This window comes from Orussus abietinus, unplaced genomic scaffold (assembly GCF_000612105.2).
Source record: "Orussus abietinus isolate OABI.00-Male unplaced genomic scaffold, Oabi_2.0 scaffold12, whole genome shotgun sequence".
Lineage (NCBI taxonomy): Eukaryota > Metazoa > Arthropoda > Insecta > Hymenoptera > Orussidae > Orussus > Orussus abietinus.
This window is the reverse complement of record NW_019395990.1, coordinates 1984597-2006719: the sequence shown is the minus strand read 5'-3', so window position 1 is coordinate 2006719 and position 22123 is coordinate 1984597. Positions and strand designations below refer to the sequence as shown.

Sequence of the window (22123 nt, the reverse complement as noted above, 5' to 3'; positions counted from 1 at the left end):
CCGACTTCTTGCAGGTCCGTCGACATGGGCCCAATTAGAGAGGGCTCGTCGTACTGTCCGCAAAGCGAGCCGGTCAAGAGGAAAGTTTACGCCGGCAGTGCCACTTATGGGAGGATACAGAAGACTTTGGGGGAACGGCGCGCGATGCTGAGAAATTCCGACGGAGACACGGCTACCGATGACACGGGTACCTAGAATTAAAGACAAATCTACGTAAACTCGTGCCCTATAGATTTTGCTATTGTTATCGATACACCTTTTTCCAAAATGTTGAATTTCGAGGGCGAGACCTGCATCGTCCGGCTCGAAAGACTGGATTTCTCGCACTATGCCACTATGCCACTATGCCACTATGCCATTTCCACTTAACTAACGCATGCCCCCGCGTCTTATATCGCGATAGTCCCATGAAGTCGAATGGCCATTTAGAATGTAAGTCGGCGCATTTATTTGCAGACGACTCGAGGCGATCTCTGCGAGAAAAAGTGGCTCAACTCCGGCAAGAGAGGCTGGCGACGGGAGCCAGCTTGAACGTTCAAGACTCGCAGATGTTTCAACACCAATTGTCTCAACTGCGTCGGCAAATGCTCGTGCAGACCATCGAGGGACTGAAACGCAGCCTGGAAGACCAATCCGCGACATTGAAGCAGACCTGCTTGGAGCCACATCTGAGCGACGAGATACCTTAGAGCGCGTTATCCTCGAGCCGTATTAAACTGGCTTTTATATCGCCGCCGATGAAACGTCCAAAATGGCGCAAGGTACTCTTCCCTCTTCGCTGGGAAGAGTTCCTTATGCATTCTTGGGACTACGCTTGAACGTGCAATTTAACTCAGCGGACACTCAACGCGGACGAAAACGAGCGGAAGACTCGTCGGCCAGGCGATCGTGATTCCGAAACCGTACAGATATTTCGTATAATTAGACTATTTTTGCATTCGCATCCCCGGATCATGAGGAATCACGAGGCGAGCAGACGCGAGGTAAAGGATGCTTAACGAGTGACCGGATATATTTTTCTGCCGCTGTACACGAAGAAAGGGGGTCGATCAAAATTGCGACGACGCATATTTTCTGGGCGATTTTGCGCGTTGTCCGTTCGGTAACTTCTAAGGGATAATATTTTTTACGCGGCCGGATCTTCGAGAGGGGTCCGAGTCGGTCCAATTAGCGCTTTCATCGCCGTTAGTTTCCCGAGGTTCTTCGGTGGCTCGCAAAATTGACTTCTCGTGGTCTCGCTTCTCTAAAGTCCGGAAAGCCCTTCTTCTATCTCGGAGCGAAGCTCCTTCGCGAGAGACAAAGGCTCTAGCGAAACCCGGAATTTCCATATTGTAGTTGAAAATCGGCAAAATCGAGATCTTCCTTCGTTTCTCCCCGACCGATGGCGACGCATTTGCAACGCGCGTTGAGGGATGCCGAGGGCGCCTATTCGAGGGTGAATCCATGAATTTTTGTCCGGAAAATCCCTCGTGGCTGCACGCGAGATTAAAGCCGTATCGAAATCTTAGGTCGTAGGGATCTCCCTAAAGGTAGAGACATTTAGCGTATACGTAGTGAGTAGAGGACGCGAAATTGTAATCCAGTGTCCATTAGGGGGCTAAGTACTATTATCGCGAACCCACTGAATACGGCCCGGAGAAACCTACCATCCGACTCGTTCTATCGTAAAACGTTAAACGCACAGTCTTGGAACAAGGATCCACCGGTTGCTGACATCGGACGAGAGGAAAGCTCTTGTTTTTAGCAGCGCAAAAACTCTTCGAGAGACTTCCTGATTAGGGAAGGGCTCCCCTCTGGTGATCCAGCACTTCTTAATCACGATGTTCCTATTCTAATCGGTACCTTGGAGATACAGTTGAGTGGATAGGAAACGTAGTCTCTTCCCTCCCTAGATAGATAGAATGAGCACTTTCCCTACCGTATACCAAAGATAGTCGTAAAGAGTAGACGTAGATGCTGCGCTTAATTGTATGACGTTAAAACAGGAAAAGAAGTACCGATGGTAGACTAGGTACTTTAGACAAGTACGGAATTCCTAGAACGTCTAGTTTAGATTTCGTAGAGGGTCTTACGATTCGAGTTGCGTCGGATCGTACTTTTTCCTTTGTCGTCGTTCAGGGTCTCTGTCGGTCTGCAAAATAATTTCTTAATTATCGTTGAGTTTCGGAGAGAGAGAGCGAGAAAAAATGGTGTAATCAGTTTTTGAGTGATTATTTTTCGTCAGGGAAGCGATTCGTGTTATCTCGTGACTCTGGTCTCGCCAACACTTAGAACGGTTTCAGTCATAGTGATATTTTTGTGAGAATAGACTGATAGGGTTATCGGTGTAACTATAGTCGAGGCGTTAGTTGCGATAACTTTTTATGTGATTTACGTTAGGAGGTTCTGAGAGAACGAAAAATGGTAACGCGCACACGGTATTTATTCGCATTAGGCATTAGAGAAAAGAAACTCTAGAGGAATCGTTAGGATTAGTCAACTATTTACTAGCGTATCGGTTTGTGCCGATTGAGAAACGGCATCGTATTATTTCGAATCCTTGCGAGAGACTTGCGAGAGAGATCCATGTCCCGAGGGTCTCCGGAGACATTTCAGCCGATCGGGAGTATCTTTGCATCATACTGGGAAAAGAGCTTTACGTTCTGCGTCGGCATATGTTGTAGTTGACTCTTAAATTTTTATACTTCGACCTTGTAAATAATTAGTTTAATGTTAAGTGGAAATGATGATTTTGTAATTATTCATAAGTTGTGCTCTCCTTAAGCGAAGGGAATCCTTTTATTGACTTTCTATTAACGGGAAACATTCCACGCATGGGTAACATTTCGAGATCGAGTCAATGTCGGATGCATTTAGTCAAATTCCAATAACCGATATACGAAGCAGTCGCCGATAACTGACACAAAAGATTAATTTGCAGACGGTTTGCTTATCCCACTTAATTGAATTCGTCGGACAGAATTGGCCAATTAAATCCGAACGAAGGGAAAACTATTGTTGCAATCGATATCGCATGTGTAACAAACCATTTGCAAAATTAAATGGTTTTTGTATATGATTATGAATAAATTATATTATGTCGTTGGATATATATGAATCCTCTTTCTTATTTACTTTTGCCTGCTTCGATGTCGACGTATTTCCTCTCATATTATCCTTTACTTGACTCTCTGGAACTTATGTTCTATTTGATAAATTCCGACGGGTTGTTTAATTTTATCACAGTAATCGGCCCACTGATTCTCGCTTAAATCTACCTCCGTGAACTCGGTTCCATTGTCGATAGCTTTCGCCACCCACCCTTCTCTCGCAGAAAAGTCACAGGGCTCTATCCCTCGGCAGTCGAGCGTTACAATTGTTTTAAATTTCTCTTGATCGTCATTCAAGTAACTCTTGATAGAATCCTCGATAATACTCATGGAATTCTCCCGCGCACATAGTTTACATTTGCTCACAAAATGGTTAACGGCAGTTCCCCGCTGTGCAGGAACTGATACCGTCAGAGACACGTAGTTCCACTTCTCCGACACCTCTCCGCAGTTGGAACAACTGAATTTAAAATACCACTGGAAGTCTGGGCCAGAGGGTCTGAGTTCTTCTATATTCTCCAAAGTTGCCTTAATTTGAACTACTATTTTAACCATTGTTTTCCTTTTCCTTTACTCCCAATGCAATTACTTCCTTCTAATTTCCTCAAAACCAGGTTCTCTTGTCACTTGGGTTTGTTAACCTACAAGTAAACATATCTAACGTTTTATTTTCGACCAAGAATAAACTCGGGAATGTAAAATGAATTATTTATAATGGAAGAAAAAGTTGCTATTTACGGTAATCAACTGATAGGAGGTTAAATTTTACATTCTTTCGTTGGGTGCGTTCAGACAGAGATGAGTTGGGAGATTGCTCACGGGCAGGATCGTGCGATCGCATCCTGTGCTGCCCTCTGGTTTCGTACGTTAGCTTTCACCGTTTTTTGCCTCAAGGGCGGCGCAACGAATTTCTCATAGGAGCTCGCACACTCGCGATGGCGGTACCGTCTACCAGTCGCCGTTGGTGGTTCACGTACTCGTGGTGGTAATACCATGCGGCAGTTGACGGTGGTGGCTTACCTACGCTTACCGACACTGCTCACTTTCAACTCATCTCTGGTATTACCATCACGAGTACATGAGCCGCCAACGGCGACTGCTAGATGGCACCGCCATCCGGAGTGCGCGAGCTCCTAAACGCAGAAGAAATGTAGAAGTGTAATAAAGCAAGTTATCGAATAATAACACTGAGTATGTTTAATTAGACGAGCATGTCTTGCGTAAGTAAAATACCCTTTCCGAGTGAAATTAAAACGAGGACATGTAACCAGGACAACTGGCGGGGAGAATTTCGATTACAACGAACACTCCCAAACCAGTCCAGGTATCAGCTTAGTTATAACAGTTTAATTAGACAGGCGTTACACCCGATATTACAATCGCTGGTTTAGTACAGTTGTGAGAACGATATAAATTAGAGAATATAAATATAGCGATTTGTAGCTTTATCAAATTCTATGTCATCCAAGCGAGGGACGCCTCCCGAGAAACCGCTAGCTTGCGAACCGGAGCGCGAATTCGTACGGTAAAAAAAAAAAAGAAAAGAAGAGAAAACAAAGCCCTCGAGGTCGGTCTACAGGGTTTCCCGCTACCGTGCGGAGACTTGCGGCTTCTCGTGAGTCTGTGTGTATACAATATAATTCTATTTCTTTTGACACCTCTTACCGCAGTGGGGGGGACCATCACTTACAGAGTAACGACAAAGTCACACGACGCTCACTCACACGGAATTGGAGTCTCGATAAAAAGAAATCCCATTTTGTGTGCCTTTGACTTTCCTCTCATAAAAAAATACTGTTAAACGGCTTCGACGATCGGAACGGAATCCGCGTTCGGACGAGGGCACGTACACGTCTACGTATGTACAAAATACGACCCGCCGTAGACAGCGTGTCCAAACCAAGTCCTAATAATTGGCTATATAATGTATCTAGTACGAATATATACTCATTACGTTTCGTCAATGCGATAATGCGATCACGATGATAGAAGTGACTACAATGGCGTGGATGGTAATACAAACGGAGAACGGATGACGACGACGATGGGGGATGTCGATGAAATACGCCGACGATGTCGATAAGAACGGATACGGTAATAACGATAGCGATAATGATATGCCCTTAACGAATACCCTAGGTGCAGGATGGAATACACGTAACGCAAAGATCGAAATTCCCGCCGAGGGGCGAAAGCTCTCTACGATAATAGGGATCCATAACGTACGACAGAACCAAGATAAATGGGTATCGATGCAACGAAACGTCTCTCTGCGTGCACGTGGACGTAATCGGACGTAATTAATCAGGTGCGAGGTTGTGTACGTATCTTTGAGCGACTGTCAAAACTAAATCCAAGAAATGTGCGCTTTCACCTTGACCAACCTACGCCCGATGAATAATATTGTCAGTTAACGTCGGAGGATATACAAAGATTCTACGTTTAACCGTAACTGGAGAAACTAGTCGTACCGATAGCAACTATTGTAGGCTCCTACGATATTTTGGAATAGCGAACGCGTCGCATCTCGGGAGCCCAGAAGCATTGGAAGAACGAAAACGAGTCTTTCGTTGCCCTCTTAACCGCGGAGAGATTATTCCTACCAACGATGTCGAGAAGAACATTTAACTTGAAACATCGACTGGTTAAACGTATACGAGTTCCTCCATGGAAATTTACTCAAGTAGGCATCACTTCGCTAGAAACGGTTCGGTTTCGGTCTCCACTTTTGCACGAGCCTTTCGCATCCATCCTCGGCACACAATACTCTACGTACGTACATTAATAATCTTAATCCTGTAAGTTTTGAATTCGGTAAGTCTTATGGTTAACGGTTCCGTTGAAAACTGCTCGTCGATTGGGTCGTGGCGTCGACATGGCGTCGCAAGTGTCCCCGGAGTTGATAGCATTAAGCGCGTGATAACGGATTCGGACGCTGGACGAGGACCAAGAGGGTCCACACCATTGTCCTATCACTGTACAAAATAATTTGTACGGTTGTAACGTTCCTTATCACGCGTACATACGTGCTCACTCCCTCGAGCTGGACGAAAGCGAGTCTCGCGTGGCTTCTTTTTGGTAAAATTTCAATCGTAGAAAACCTTTTTGTAACCTCAGCAGCCAATACCTGCAGGTAATGATCACTTTCTCGTTACGCGTATCAACGTTACGCGCAACGATCTTGCGATCCTTTTTTTTTTCTCGAGAGAGAAGGCTCCGATAAGGATCAACGGGAAGCGCTCCTTGCGTCCACGCTATGCTTCTTGGTTCGTGTACTTTCTGCAAGGTCGTCCGATATTTAAATAAACTCTACTTGGAAATACGTATATACCGGTATTCAGAAAGAGATCGATCCTGCGTGAAACTCGTCCTTAATGGCTCCGATGAGTTCGGGCCAGGGTGAATGCTTTTCTGAATACGGCAGTTCGTCGCTCTTGATTTACCCTCCGCCCGTAAAGGAGAGGATCCATTAGAATACGAATCGAGATTTACAATCGCCGAGTTTCGATTCTCTAAAGGTTGTGTAGTAGGTAATCTTTGGTCATCCAAAAATGCCTATCGATATATTATCGACCGCCTGTTTCGAGGTCGGCGCAAACCATTTTGTTATACATTATAATATACTTCTAGGATTTCAAGTTCCGAGCCAGTCTTGGTCAGACGTCGACCTTGGCGCATGCACGACATTACTTTTGGATCACCGACTCGTAAGACTAGCAGCTCGAAATAGGACTCACGTTTCCAAGTGCAATTTCATTACAGTCTTAATAGGCCTGCCTTTAGCGTGAGTCAACGACTAAGTCGATGATGCAAATTGCCCGTCTTGTCCACGTTATTTCAAAGTCATCGCGAGAAGGGACAATTTCAAGAAAGTAACCCGGTTTAGGTGGCCTCTTTGACTTGGGAATTCGACTTGAGAAAGGAACGAGTCTCCGCCTGATATCGACGAGAACGACGGTGAAGGCCAAAATGACTCCTCGCGGTCAGAGTGGCCTTCGTTGACGACGCGTCAGTACTTACTCTGGGTAAGTAAATCATTTTAGCATATGCCTGGAGAGAAATACACTGATCTAGTATGGGTCGACACGTATCATTGGTAAATCTAATCGGAATCCTCCTCGATAGTCGGCGGTAGCATGGCGAGATGCTGAGGGCTCAGCAACCCCCTGGAAAGTGCGTACTCGGCGAGGGCTCGATGACAAAACACATACTGATCTGGCATCTGAATACTGTAGGCTCTCTGTGCTCGGATTTTCTCAACGGTCCCTCGAATATCTACCGTCCCGGTATCTTCGAGTCGGGATATGCAAATGTCCAAGGTACAAAAAGTGCCTGAAAGTACACGGTACCGTATCGATTAGATTTTCCCGAAGACCGAAACGTTCACCCGCAGTTTATTGCGGATATTTATAGTTCTATTTACCGGTTCTTCCAATCCCAGCACTGCAGTGGACCACGATGGGTGGTCCCCGAGGATGGCCGGCCCACGTGTCACCTCTGCTGGCCAACATTTTACTTTGCTGTTGTCTCACTAGGGATAGAAACTGCAGGAGTGCCCTGGCTGACTGAGGTACACCGTAATCCGGCCATGCCGTATACAACATGTGGCAAACTTCTCTGGTTTCTTCAGTCTGGGGCAAAAAGAAAGGCAGAAATTTATTAGCCTCAAGGTCGCGGAACGCGGTTATTCCTTGAAACCTGTATTTTATTTTTGGTTAGACCCGTTTCGAGAAATAACGCACGAAATATAGCTCACCTTGTCGTTTGTGAGAAGAAGCATTGATATCGTGTAATCTGGATTTGTGCAAACTTCAAGGGTAGTTACAGTGAAGCCACCCGCGGATTCTTCGTCCCCTGGCTTTGGGCCCCAATACTGGGCGCATTTTGTCCGGCCCCGTTCCACCACTCTGGAAAGCACATTTCCGTAACGTGAGAAACTTGCTTTTCATTAAAGCCAACATTGGGATTAACTGTATAAATTTTCAAGCCATGCCTACCTGGTGGTCATGACGACCACGAGAGTTTGCTGCTCCCACACCATCCTCCAGAAGTCACCGCAGGTTTTAGGAAGGGGTCCCTGAGTACTGATAAACGCATTTTTCTGCTTGTACCCGTCAACGAAGTTAGCGTTAATGTAATCGGATGTTGGATTCCCATCTATTTGAGAAAGGCACACCCTACTGTGGTCGTAGCAGAGAACGTCGGTGTATCTGTTCTTCGGCTGGTTCGGCCTCAACCTTGAGGAAAAAAAGAGATGGATATTAATTAATAAGCGGAAAAGCTCGATCGTCCCAGGAAAGGATCTCGGCGATCCTTACTTGGCATTGTTGAAGGAGCCATCGGGGGGTCTCTGCTTGATCTCGGCGTACTCCGCTACGAGACCGGCTCGTCCCCTCGAGTGTATCGACTCGATGAGCTGCTCCATGGACACGGCCTGAAGCCCGAGGTCCCCGTGAAGGCTGTCATCGTCGCTGAATCCAGAACTTGCCGAAGAAGGTGGCTGGACCGGAGACGGTGCGTCGTCGCTGCCAACCCAGATATCACCGTTGGTGATCTCGATGTCGCCAATGTTCGCCACGCCATTCTTGAGCTTGCTCTTCTCGTTCACGGGACTGGTCGGGTTGCTGATAGGCGGTTCATTGGGGTTCAGGTGAAGAGAGCCACTTTTCGACGTAGGCGACAGTGGAGATCCCACTCTGGGGGTAACCTGGAAAATCATCGAGCCCCCGTTACTCTAAACGAAATATCCAACGATTCGACCGGTACTCGTCTACCCCGTTGTTAAAAATATCCGTTCGAAATCCAGCACGTATACGGCCGGTTTCAATGAAAAGTGGCGTTCGGTATACATCCGTCCTCGACGGTGCTCGAAGTATCGAACCATTTTTAACAGCGACGGCATCCGACAGGGGTTCAAGAGCCGGTCCTTCGGCAAACTGACCTCGCAGAGTTCACCCCCTCCTCGATTAGTCATGGATTTGAGGCAATGGAGGAGCCAGGCTTCATGCTGAATCTCCAAGGTGCCGCCCAGCCGATGTGGCAGGGATTCGCGGGGTATGTGAAGAGTCAACTGTGGGATCGACACGGTGAAGACTCTGTCCCGCAGTTTCTCCCGAACGAACAGCCTGAGGATCTTGAAGGGTGCCTTAAACCACAGAGGCGCCGTAACAATTAGCACCTTCTTCAGCTTCGCCGGATATCCGCCCTGCAAGAGAATAACTTCGATGAATATGCAGCCATACCGTTTGCTCGCTATCGAGTCGAGGCATCGCCCTTAAGAATGCGCTCGTCGCGAACAATTGACGAGTTCGGTGCAATAACGCGACGGGTCGCCCGAGCCCGTCGCAAGAAAAGACCGAGCCTCTCTTGGAAGGAGCAGAAGACCTATATAAAAATTTCCCGTTTCTCAAAGAGAGGGAGAGAGGAAATAAAAATACAGAAAAGAAGAACAAAGCGTGTAACGATTTAACGACGGGATGAAGCCCTCTATGAAATGGGCGAAAGGGAATTGAAAGGGGGCAACGAGATCTAGGGGTTCATTTTCCTCCCCTTTCATTGAAAAGCACGTTTCACAGATATACGCCGATTAAACGGGAGCCTGGATCGCCTGGATTATAAATACTACGGGTTGGGGTAGGACGGTTTAATAATGGTCTAAAAATATCTAGCGCCGAGGAAACGCCGCTCGCCCTTCTTAATTATCTAGCAGTTGCGTTTCCGCGCACCCGCCCTTCTCGCGCCCACCTGCTAGTTGATTAATTTTCAACTTAATTACGCGTTAAACCGAATTAACCCAAGGTTACGTGGACCAAAAAGAGCGAGACATGCAGAGCGAACGTGTCTTTTGCGCGAGCCTCGGGTGGAAAAATCATTGTCAATGAAAATCCGTTCTCGTCCGAGCGATATATACCGCCTAACGATTCCATCTTAAACTCGGACTGCCAGGACGGAGTAATTAGGTTTGTGGAGCACCACTATTTCGACAAAGTTTGTCCCACGAGATGGCAAAATGGTCCCGCGAGGAGCCACCGTTAACGATACACCCGGGGGAACGTCGTGGGCTCGTTACTATTCTAAACGCACCCGTTGGGTTAACGATAATGGCGATTCGGCCGCAATATCAACAGCAACGGTCGTGATAACCACGATGACGATAATACTTCTGCCGGGTTACTTGGCAAGTCACTTGGACCCCGCAAGAAACTTCACCGACACTGTATCGGACCTGCTGACGTGGTAACATCGAGGGCGTAAATAGATATTCGTCTTTAGCACGGCCGACTTTGCCCTGTCCGAAAAGAGTCTTGCGAAACGATCCTGCCGGGTCGCAATCTCTTCGGTTTAAATTACAATGTAAATTTCTGGACTAAGAAAAATTCCTGGATTAAGAAAAAAAAAAATTAAAGAAAGGAAGAACCCGAATAATTGCCCGGATTGCATTCGATTTACGAGTCCATATCCGGGAAAAGCAACGTTTAAAATTAATAACGCCGTTGCAAGAGATTGGGATCTCGTTTCCTATTAAATCAAAGATCCTCTCGAGTCGCACTCCCGACATGTCCGATTTCTGATACAAATATGCGCATTGTAATGCAATCACGTATTCACTTCCTGGATCGGGCCCACGTACGTTTTACTTTCCGAAATGGCCGCCGAAAATGGTAAGGCTTTCGCGATCTTTCTCCTCGCAGTTGAAATATTAATTAAGGGCCGCATTTAACTGTAAACGAAGCGGCTCCGATACTCGCGAGTAAAATCGCCCTGACGGGGGGGCGCTCCATTTTACAGCAACAAGTGATCCTGAAAGGAGCACCCGTGAAGCCGACAAAGTTAAAACAGCTGGTCCCTGAAGTTTCCTGTCCGATATGTTTTGTAATTTTTTTTTATTAAACCAGCTCGAGAGGCGTCACGAATCGACGTGTTTCTCAAAATTAAATAATCCCCCTTTCCGGTTAATCCATCCGCGAGGGTACCCCGTCAATAAAATGTCGCTCGGGAAAGTTCAACAAGGTCACCCTACACGCAACAACTGAAACAGGTGGAAAATTGATATCAATCCGATTAGCCGTGCCCGCTTATCGATTACCACCCTGAACTTTTACCCTTTTGCGCGACATTTAGACTACAATGGAAAACCGAGGATAATACTTGCGATTTAATATACGTTAAAAAATATCATTCTATCGATGTATGAAATTCCGAATGGATTTATCGTTGAGATTATCCGGCGGGCTTGCGAGCTCCTCGATTATTAGGATTATCACCGCGGGCATCATCTTTGGGAGAAGATGCGTCACGCGGGGTGTTTCCCCGGAGGATGACAATAATAATTTAATAATAGAGCGACGTGCAATTATCGCGGCCGACGCCGGCCTCGTTGCATGCCATGGATCGAGTGACCAGTAAACAATTACCGTCGTGACGGTCACCGGACCGGCTTCAAAAGAGAAAAAAAAAAATATCCCAACAGTCTGGAGACTCCAATTATTTCAGAAACAATATATCGGCCTCCGACCCTAACGCGAACGATATATATATTTACTTAAGGTGGCAACAATAGGAGATGGACCGAATGCATAAAATATATAGAAATATACCATGTATCAAAAAGAGCTGTCTCCCCCTTTCAACAAAGATATATTACCCGCTTTGGCTCTAATTGAATTCTCCGCGTTTCCAAAGAAAGCTCGCATCCCTCTTCGAGTTTTACTACCCAACCGGTATTAAAGGAAAACACATATCACGCATCCGCGTAATAAATCACAAGGCCTCGGAAAAATAATTCCCACCTCCATGTCGAGGGAACCAATGTATCAAAAAGAAAAAAAAAAATGTTTCGCTCATTCGGATATTACATCTCGGTACCGTCGGGAAAAAATAATTGGATCGAGTCACGTAAACGTTGACCACGCACCATTGTTTCGGAAAACGAGACGTTACGTAGGCATTTTTATTTTTACTCGCTACTTACATACGCCGGAAAATTCCGTTTTAATTTCTATAAGACCTACGGAGTCGCCCGATTTTTTCAGGGGTCCGTCCTGAAAGCGACCCGTTGAGAGGAACGTTCCGCGTTTCCGGCACAAAAATGGAAGCCTAACCTAAAACCTCGAGGTCCCCTTGGGCGCGAGGAATGCCCCATGAAAATCCACTTCCAGCGCAGGCGAGTCGGTCGCTCCACGGGGAAGCGCGAAAACAATCGATAGCCCCCCGTGGCCTTTAGCGGCAGTCCTTACCGAAGGGAGGCAAGGTCCGGCGTCGAGAGGGTGGCAGGCTCCGCGCGCCCCGTGCACCCGGCAGCACCACTACACCGGATGGCGACACCACCACGACTGGCCCGTCGAGGGAGGGCGCGCGCGACCGCCGCCACCTGGTCGGCCGGAGCAGCGGCGCGAGGACCGCCTAGACGATCCGACCCGCGGGAGGTGCGGGGCCCGACTGGCGCGAGGGTGCGACTCGGCGGATGCGGGTCGACGCGGGTCCGCGGTCGGCCAATCGATAGCGCGCGACCAGTACTCCGGGCGCGGGCTCCGGGCGAGGACTGAGGACGGAGCGCGACCACGCCGGGTTTTTGGCGTCGAGGGCGACGGCGATGACGTCTCTCGACCCGAGCCGCTCCTCTCAATGAGCCAAGACGCGCGGCTCCCCTGGCACGCGCGGGACGCGCTCGACGCTCGACGTGTCGGGGGTAATGTGACGCACGCGGGGTGCCCATGCCTATAGCGCCGCCCGGAGAGCGTCGCGCGTGCGCGTCCCTGTCTCCCCTTGTTCCCCTGCTTTCGGTCCCTCGAACGAGCCTCGTTTCCGTGGCAAAGACTCCCTGCACGGCCTAGGCGACCCGCGATCGGGGACGTGAGGTCGCGACGCCCGAGCACCGGCCCTCTTCGCCACCGCGTCATCGTTCGCGCTGACGCTACGTCTATGCATGTCCCTTTTTTCTTCATTCTTTCGTGATCTTCGCGTTCATTGCCCATCTCGCTGCCAGGTACCGTGGGCGAGAGCGGGATGAAAATAGGACCGGGATGCGGAAGGGTGCAGCCGGCTTCCCCTGGACGACGTCCGTTGATAAACTCAACCGCCTCGCTCGCTTCTCTGTGGAATTTTGCAATTGGGCCTGGAAAAGAAAATATTTCTTTTCCAGGCCCAATTGCAAAATTCGTCGTCTAATAAACTCTCATTTTCCCCCTTGCTCTCAACGGTCACGTCAAGAATCATCAACACCCCCCGAGTTAATCAAAGCAAGGATGTCATGACCCGAAAGAAATTTTCTCCCTTTGCTGAAAATTCTCTCTAAGAACTAGGAATCTGAGACGCTATAAGGGAACATCGTATCGCCTCTCGACGACGAAAAATTGCTTCGTCGATTATTAAAACACGTTCCGCGGTGGCACATAAAACGCGAGTTAGGACGAAGAGAGCCGGAAGATTCGATTCGGACGTCGCCGGTTGTAAGTGCGATTCGCAAAAACGTGGCAACGGAACAACTTAACTCTTTCGCGCGAGGGAGTCGTAAAATGGAGGAGACGCGAGTTTCGTTTAAAGCGAACCCCTTCGGTTTTATATCCCCCCGCAGGGGCGACGTCGTTAAGAGCTCGCCATCGGCAATTCCTCGCGCATAGGTTGCGGACGTCTCGACGGTTCCGAGATGACCCAGATCCGCAGTTTGCATTCAGGTTGCCGATCGAAGATCCGGAATAAGTTCCTAGTTCGGAATTTGCCGAGCGAGATGCGCCGGATATGCACGGGGGGGTGGAGGGCTCAGAGTGCACCCCGTGCGTTCTGCATCGAGGGGATCCTTCGACGTCCCGGGAAAAAGCGGATAAAGCGGCAGAGAGGGATGCAAAACGGAAAAGCGATTACAAGTCGGCGAAACTCGGGGTTAACGGTGCCACTGGGAAGACGGGAGTGCCGACAAAGGGCCGAAACGAAGACTCGCCGATATATCAGCGTATGCCAAAGCGGTAATTAATCCAATTTCCTGACCCAGTTAATCCCTTAACGGGCCGCTCGAAATGATCTTCAAAGGAGCCACGTACCCGCGAGTGGCTGGCACATTTGACATATCGGAAAGTTCTAATAAAAGAGCCTCCACGTGGGAAGGTATGTTCACCTTTCCCCGACGCGACATTGTCAAGGGTCGCTGTCAGCGGCTTTTTCCGGTGATTATTAATACCCTCGCGGGGCGTATGAAAGAATCGAAGGATCTGGCGCAATGTGAGGTCAAACGGAAGACTCCAGCGTTCTGCCCTGGTAGATTGCCAATCGCGTCGGGCCGAGCTGCGCCATGTACTTCGGGGGATTGACTGACGACGTTTCCCCGTGTTTTCCCCGCTTTTTCTCATCCTCCTTCCTCCACTTCCCGGGCTGGAAATCGGGCACTGACCATCGGTAAGGGCTCGTCGACCACGGGAGAAACGGCCAACTGGTGGAGCGTCCAACGCGGAGCGCAGAAAATAGCGCCGCTCGACGGCAGAAGTCGGTCAGGTCAAGATCATAACTGGGTGAATTGAAAATTACACCTTGAAGAGTCCACCACCCTTTTAAATGCGATGACTCACCGCGCATTAAGTCACTTAGGAGGGAGCTATTTCCAACCTGCTTCGCTTTCGTCTCTCGCCGATGTCCTGCGGTTTTACTGCCGACGTCGGGTCCTCGATTACGCAACTGAAAATTTCGAGATTTCAGTAAATCATCGGGAAATCGGCCGTGCGTCGATCGGGGGGCTTATTATATTTCTCGTTGCGCAAAGTCGACTTACGGTTGCGCAATCGCACCGGCTAGGAAGTGCCGTAGAGTGCCGCAAAAGTGTATGCAGACCCGCGTTCACTTTGGCACGTTAGATAGAGTCTCGTACCTGTGAGAGTACACGTGTACGATACGAAACGCATCTGCTCGTTACGTAGGCGCATCTTTAAGTACGATTCTGAGATTGGTACTTATAGGAAGAGTCTCTTGGCGCGTTACACGCGGTAGCACTTATGCCATGCTAATAATGCCATTATTCCGTCCACACGTGTGACGTACAATTTTAGTTTGATTTATGTCGGTGTCTTCGACATTGCCCTAGTCATTGCCCCCGCATAGGAAGTCTTCGTGGTTCCAAAATTCGCTTGGAACGAGGAAATAATATTTCGTTGGGCAAGAAAAACAGGACGTGCCTCTTGTGCGGTCGTGAAAAAGGAGGAGCACTCTCTGCAGGTAAATATATGTTTTACATCGGTCTTCGCATCGGAACTTAGTTATTTCACGCTCCAAATATCTTCGCTCTCATCTGGATGCAAAATAAAAGCACCAATAGCAATATCGCCCCGAAAAGGGATTATAGGTTTCACGAGCAGGCAATCCTTCCTGTACCCGTTGGCTCTCTCGTCTTCTTGCTGACGTTTCGCGAAGTTGCAGTACGCGTCTTCGTGTCCAATGTCCTGCCATAAAACACAGGCGAAGCTCTGGAAATCCTCGTGTATCTTACAACTTGAATCTGCGGAGTAGCGTATCCAGGCTCCATCGGGCAACCAATCCAAAGCCCAACTCAATCAATCTTTTTCCGCTTTCAGCAGAAGCACGCAATCGAAGCCAAACCAGTAGCGCCGATTAAATATCCCCGATAAACGTTCTTGGGCAAGCCCATGACAAACAAGATTCGATCTTGAAGAAGCTCACTACACTACCCGCAAAATGAGGTGAAGGTACCAACAAATGCTGCGGATATCCAGAATTCATGAACCAACGGTGCCTCGAAAAGACTCCCACAAGAGTATAACGTAAAGCTAATTGGAAATAGATATATGGTCGGCCAATCAATCGATAGCTTACTTTGCGAAATATTAGCAGACGGGACCATACGAGTTGGGCACTTCCTATCGATTATCGATACCAGAGATTTCGCTTTCACGGGGTCACAAAAGGGTCCCTTTGCCATTGTCATGGGTTCGTTACGTGTGATCTGAGCGCGTGTTAATCGACCTTTACCCTGAAGACATTCATGCAAAAGGTACCGTTGAACCGGGTCCCGTCGATGTAATGTCACGGCAATAAACAACGAGCTCTTCGTCGAGGAATTCCGATGCACTTGTTTCGATAACATTGCACGTCTCTCTAAAAATACCACCTCGAGAAAGTCTTCTTTAAACTGCAGGTATTTGTCGCGCTCCGTTTGCGTAAATATTGTTGCTACAACCGTGCCAACTAAACGAGTGTCGCAAGCCCAAGTTACACTACGAAATGGAGCGAGCTCTCTCTAATGGTACCCGGCATTAAATTTAACGGTGCGTGTCGTTCTTCCGAAGAAGTCGTCTGCGACCTACCTTCAAGAGCGTGAGAATTTTCTGAGACAAGTCGTAGTCAAAGTTCTGATACTTGCTGTCGGACATGTCATAGATGAAGACCAATCCGTGCTTCTGCGTTTCCGCGCTCTCCAACGCCGCGTCCAGTTGATATACCACGCCCTTAAAAAAAAGAAGGAAATCAAGATTCCCCTCAAAAACCACAACTCTTGCGCTCTTAACATTTCTTAAATCTTGCATGGCAATACGGATAATATAGATTTAAAATTTGCCAACAATTTATACATAGACTAAGCATTCTAAGAAAAGACACGAGGACGTGTCGGTGTTCTTCACAGGGAACAATTACTAATTAGTCATCGCGTGATGCAATTATCAGAAAAGTTAGACTTAAACACTGGCCCTGAAGAAACGATTCTCCGGATAGCTAAACGTTCCACAGACATTGAAAAGTGCGTAATTCCATGTGAAATTGCAGGGCTTTCAATTTGCCATTCCGTCGGTTCCATAGACCTCGTATGGCTTTTATTTCAACCCAGTGATCATCCTCTAATAAAGGATCTCGTGAACAAAGGCTCCCCGTATGAACGAGGAATCGATGACGTCGCGACGCTAGAACGAGCGACTCTTACGCAATCAATGACTGACGTCATTTTAAATAATGACGTAAAGTTTCCACCTCACTCTTCTTCTATATACTCCATATGACGTGATAACCATAAAAACCGAATGCGTTCCCCAATCATTGCAGAACCCTGACTACCACATTGCGGAGGAAAGAAAGTCAGACGAGATAGAAAAATGAAAAATGTCATCTACATGCAAATTAATCGATTTCATCCGTTCAAACGACGAAGCCGAGACGAGCGGTGCACCTCGACGTCACGCAATGCGCAATTCACAGTACTGGCTCGAGAAATGATTTTCCACGTTGCGTCGCCTACATTTCTGGTCACTCACCGCATTTATATCAGAAAATACGCGAGAGACCGCCCAATAAATTACGTCGACGGAAACCGTCTCTGGGAGAAAAAAAAAAAAAAAAGACAAGAACGGCAATCGCAGCTAGAAAGTGCAGTAGTTAAAGAACCCTTGGAAATTTATTAAGACGGGTAATTCGAGGTAATTTCAATGCGCCCGGAGCACGTAACAACTCGGTCGGATCGCCTCGCCAGTCCTCGAGGTCGTTCTTTGAAACGACTGTACAGCCATTATAGGGAGAATGCTCGGCCCGATATAAATCGTCTCGGTCAAGTTTTAAAGCTATCCCGAGGTGACAGTAGCCATGTAAACAGTACACGCCATTAGCATAACGTCGCTCGGCGAAGAATCCAGTTTATACCTGCAAGGTGGTCTGATGGGTGGTGTTCTGCGGGAGGTGCAAATGCGCGGTAAAAATAGCTATGGCTGCTCCGGTGGCATCTCTCGAGGGCTGAAACAGTTAACCACGATCGATTACCTTCTGCTCCGTGAATCAACGACCTTTCCCTGAAAGGACCACGTCCCGTTTTCCTCTCCGATCAATGGACTTACCAAGACGGTGAATTTACCCGTGCGTAGCTCGCTGCGTAGGGGCTCCTGCGTGGGATACAAAACCGCGAGGCCTTCCCTCCTCCTGGTGGCTTCGTGCTGCTCGTACAGGGCCAAAGCTCTGGAAACCTCAAACTTTCGAGCGGCCAAAAATTTTACCGCCGTGCTCCACGAGACTGGTCCGACCCGCCTTCCGGCTCTGCATTTATTCACCGTCTCTATAAACTCCTTCGTTGCCTGCAAAACAAATCGTCGCGTAAACCGTTGGCTCCGGGAACCGGTGTACATTTATCACCGTTTTCATCTGTAATTAATAGTTCCCAGGATTATTTTGCTCCGACGAAATCTGCCATTCCACGTACTCGCGCGTCAAAATACGTACAGGATGGAAAAGTAACCGTATCACGTATATTCACGTGGGATGTCATGTTGAAAATTTTCGGAAACGTCAAAAATATTTCATCCACGAATAAAGGACGTTGCAAATCACGTTGGGAAGGGAAACACTTCACGGTTTTACGTCGTTAGAAAAATATACCACGGTTCGAGGACGCGTGTACGTGTACGGCACATCTTCACGGTTCAATCATCAATTATGTTCGTTTACGTTTGGCCTTGCGGTCATGGTACTTCAACTTGAAACACCCATTCGGACTCTTACTTCGAGTCACATGCTCCGGGAAAAAAAATCCCTACGGAAAACTTGAGTCAAGAATTACCAAACGACGCGCAATAAAATTAACGGAAGTAACTCGAAGACCCGAGGAAGAAATGAATTCGGACGAAAATCCGTAATTTATCGCAGCATCGACTTCATTCATCGATTTACTGAAAATTCCGGATTCCATCGCATCGCACACCCTCCCGGCACATATAAATACACCGTCAGTCCACAAAGAAATTTTAATTAAACGAATCGCTTCCTGGAACGTATTATCCGACAACATGGAATCCATACTATGCATTTTTTATCACTGCGATTTCGGTGATATTGACCAGAAATATAGCAACCTTCCCGAGCCAGAGTTAATTTTATTTCCATCATTAATCACTAATTTCAAGACAACATACACACCATAATTCACTCATAATTATCTAATTCCTGTAATTTAAATAAGGAAATCCCACATATTCTAGAGGTGTATTACTTTGCAGAGCTATTATTAAAAGAGATAAAATAAAAAAAAAAGAAGAAAGCGAGGGGAAAAAAATTCCAACGACCGGTACGAGTCGTACCTACAGGGTGATGTCGGTCTTGCACATGAATTTACGCGTATGTGCGAGTACACACGGCGTACATACTCTCGACGAGTACCGAGCGTGTACACGAACAAGGCCGCTGCTGGCACACTCATGCCCGCAGTTGGACAGGCTTTAAACAGTTTAAATGCTTTAAACGCCGGTAATCCGGTACCGGGTCGCGGTAACCTACACATTGTTTCATTCTACGTGTAACAAAATAATAGCCTGGACTCTCCGAGTACTATTGAACTGCTTCGAATCAATGGACACCAACTTCCGAGCGGCGCGGCCGCCGGGGGGTCCTCAATTGTTCCTAATTTTGCGAGTGTACGTTTATTATTTTTAGTCTGGATGCACAATTGTTCGCAATTGCGCGTGTGGTGTCTCGTCGGTGGAGTCTTGCCGCGTGTGAGGGGAGCTTCGCTCTAACCGCGAAATCATGAACTTTTTCATCACCAAAATTCTAACCGAAGAATCACCTGACCTTAACAAAATTAATTATCCTCAAATTTGAAAATGGAAAAAAAAAGTTACGTCATTACGAAATTAATGCCTTCGCTGGGGAATTTCATTTCGCCTGGTGGAAACCTCCAGAGAAATTTATGGTTTATCCCGCGTCGCCAACAATTATATAACAGCGCAAACAACCGCAAAAACACCATTGCGCTACTGCATTTCCCAGCGAAGACACGATGGACTCGGGGCATTCTTTTCGCTATACGTGCTTCGCGTGAAAATGGAAAAACGCGTAAAGAACGCGGCTAGAAAAAGCACTTCGCCGCTCCTCCGCCATGCCCTCGAGTGTTTTCACGCGAAATGTCTGACGCATCGCTAGAATCCGTCTTTGACTGGAATCCGTCGAAGAGAATACACGTCCCGCCATATGGGTACAAGAACACACGTTAAAAAAAAAAAAAGTGGAAAAAGAAAAACCGGTGAAAAAGGGAAAAGTGAAATAATAAACATGAAAAGGACCCGGCGCCGGTGTGCATCGAGGGTTGAGTTCGCTCTAAAAGACCCTTGAACAAAAAAAGAAAGAAATTCACGTGCGCCGCGTTTAAAGAAAAAAGATAAAAAAGAAATTCGCGACGTTTCTCAATCCCCGAGTGCATCTATTATACAGATGACGGCAATTTCGAGAGCACGAGTTCTCGATGCGGTTTCTCGTGCGATTTGCATGCGCGATGACGTCTCGTGTCTGGCGCAGTCTATTATCAGCGCGTATCCTTATCAGCGTGCGACCGAGGATCGATTCCGGCCCGTTTTTCATGAAATATAATCGAGCCTTTAGAGGCCGAGTTCCGATAGGCTGGATCGGGCGTTCCACGTTGATACTTTTCTGGCGGATGGCTCGGATGTACCGACATTATTTCCGGTGTTCGGCTTTGCCCCTCTCCCCCGGCACTTCCGGTACCCTGACCGCCCTAGGAGCGGGCTAGCAAATGCGGAGGATGCTGCCAGGGAGGCACTCGTGCTTTTCGGAGCCCCTAGCTATCGGATTCGCTTGGACTACCTCCACGGGAAACGCCTGGGAAAACTCACTGAAGGGTATCCTCAGCCAATTCTATTCGTTACTTATCTATTTTCCGTTAACTATGATTTCCTAGGACAAAGATCACCGAATCAGAACGTGCCTGGAGAAAATTCCACGTCCCAGGGTGTAAAAAAAAAATTCAAGTAAAACTGTGAAATTTTCTAATTAATCTCAACTATTCTCGTTCTTCGCGAGACGTGCGGTGTGACGCGCATTTGAAGCGCGACTTACAGTAGAAAAAAGATCTTGGAAGTAAAAAGGGGAGCACGACGGCGACGAATAATGAGCACTCGAGCGCCGTGTGCTACATAGGAATTTTTCAATGGAGAAATCGCAGCCATTGTTCCCCTTTTTCCCGGAATTTGTCCGCCTGTAAAAATTCTATGAAACTCGGCGGTTCCATTCCCAGCCACTCGCTTAATCGATTTCTACATGAAATTTTTCCACCCATTCGGATGCTTGGACGTATCGACAATACCTGTCGATTCCAATATTTTCTGCATCCACGCACCTATGTACGATTCTCCGATAAATAATCAGGGAATGACCCATCAAAGTATCTCGACATTGAATCGAATTAAAAAAAGGTACAACAAAATTCAAATAATTGAGGTCGAGTTGTAAATAATCTCTGATGTAGAATTTCACATGTGGAGCCACCGATATTTACCAACAGTGTAAAAACAAGGGACAATTCTGCCTGGTACCAGCAACTGGTCAGCAAGTTTTGAGAAACGTCACGTGTCAAACGTGGTGTTTGGTATCTCCATTACTCATGGAGTGACGAAACTACATATCATTGCAATCTTACTGGGAAGGGACTGAGATAAACGTTGAGTAAACACTGGGTATACGAGTCCTATGAATACAGCACTGAACATCGAAGATTGATTGAATCGTCCCTGAATTCTCGCGCCTGGCAGAAACCGCCGTTTATTAAGCCTCCTGTCATTCTCTGAGCTGACAATCACCGGATGCAGGTGTTGTGTTTACACTATGGAGAAGAGGTTAAAAAGGCATCTCAGAGCCCGCGTGGTCTCCTAGATTAACGGAAAATTTCTTATGGTTTTCCTAAATTAATACTCGCGGCCGATTACTTCGGCGCGTACGTACAACTGTGCAATACTAGCGACTTACTTGCTCCTGTTCGACGGTCAACGCTGTCGCCATCTTGGCTTAAAATTAAACACGGATTCGAGCCGGGTGACTAGCGCCTCGTAGAGAACGCATTTACAGGCATCCTCGGCGGCATTAATGGTGACGTACTTCCTCGAGGTTCACCGGCAGCGGAATTATGAGACGTATTCGACACCAATGGGCACCCATGCACTGCCTCGCTTCATGTCACAGCACTGCTCGCTCGAGCGCTCGATCGTCTTCGCGTACCGAATGGCCGCCATTTTGCCAACAGACCGTGTCTCGATTGGCTCCCGCCGCGCCATCTG

The 22123-nt window shown here is 47.6% G+C and overlaps 3 protein-coding genes across 5 annotated transcripts in view; 1 reads left to right on the top strand and 2 right to left on the bottom strand.

Moving 5' to 3' along the window:
* The window catches only part of LOC105698840, a 41300-nt gene extending 40415 nt beyond the window's left edge, over positions 1–885 (top strand). Inside the window, exons 8-9 of the mRNA XM_012423436.1 lie at positions 15–187; positions 457–885. Of these exons, the coding sequence (XP_012278859.1) occupies positions 15–187; positions 457–689 (406 nt within the window). The 3' untranslated portion in view covers positions 690–885. The remainder of the gene's footprint in view (positions 1–14; positions 188–456) is intronic.
* On the bottom strand, positions 90–3937 carry LOC105698841 (UPF0587 protein C1orf123 homolog). 3 transcript variants are annotated; one of them, XR_001103959.2, is made up of 4 exons: positions 3828–3937; positions 3115–3730; positions 2073–2131; positions 90–191 (listed from the first exon to the last, which is right to left on the bottom strand). XR_001103959.2 is itself a non-coding variant. In XM_012423438.2 (3 exons), the coding sequence occupies exon 2, from the start codon at positions 3642–3644 to the stop codon at positions 3159–3161; it is 486 nt and encodes a 161-aa protein (XP_012278861.1). In that variant the 5' UTR covers positions 3645–3730; positions 3828–3937; the 3' UTR covers positions 995–2131; positions 3115–3158. The 3 variants fall into 3 exon arrangements, 2 of the variants coding, with proteins under 2 accessions (XP_012278861.1, XP_012278860.1); XM_012423438.2 differs by lacking the exon at positions 90–191 and having other exon boundaries at positions 995–2131; XM_012423437.2 differs by lacking the exons at positions 90–191; positions 2073–2131 and having other exon boundaries at positions 2405–3730.
* A 334-nt stretch (positions 3938–4271) lies between these two features.
* LOC105698824 (tyrosine-protein phosphatase non-receptor type 9) lies at positions 4272–22074 on the bottom strand. Its single transcript, XM_012423410.1, has 10 exons — positions 21816–22074; positions 17906–18139; positions 17715–17804; positions 16394–16534; positions 9031–9294; positions 8408–8796; positions 8087–8326; positions 7846–7996; positions 7513–7720; positions 4272–7421 (listed from the first exon to the last, which is right to left on the bottom strand). The coding sequence occupies exons 1-10, from the start codon at positions 21846–21848 to the stop codon at positions 7192–7194; spliced, it is 1980 nt and encodes a 659-aa protein (XP_012278833.1). The 5' UTR covers positions 21849–22074; the 3' UTR covers positions 4272–7191.
* Positions 22075–22123: the final 49 nt, after the last annotated feature.

Bases quoted from the DNA above. Each gene is read 5' to 3' on its own strand.
- LOC105698841 (XM_012423438.2), bottom strand. From the start codon at position 3,644: ATGGTTAAAATAGTAGTTCAAATTAAGGCAACTTTGGAGAATATAGAA.
- LOC105698824 (XM_012423410.1), bottom strand. From the start codon at position 21,848: ATGGCGACAGCGTTGACCGTCGAACAGGAGCAA. The intron at 16,535-17,714 runs GTATAAACTGGA...CTTTTTTTTAAG, and splicing joins CCCATCAGACCACCTTGCAG to GGCGTGGTATATCAACTGGA. The intron at 7,422-7,512 runs GTAAATAGAACT...GTGTACTTTCAG, and splicing joins TGCTGGGATTGGAAGAACCG to GCACTTTTTGTACCTTGGAC.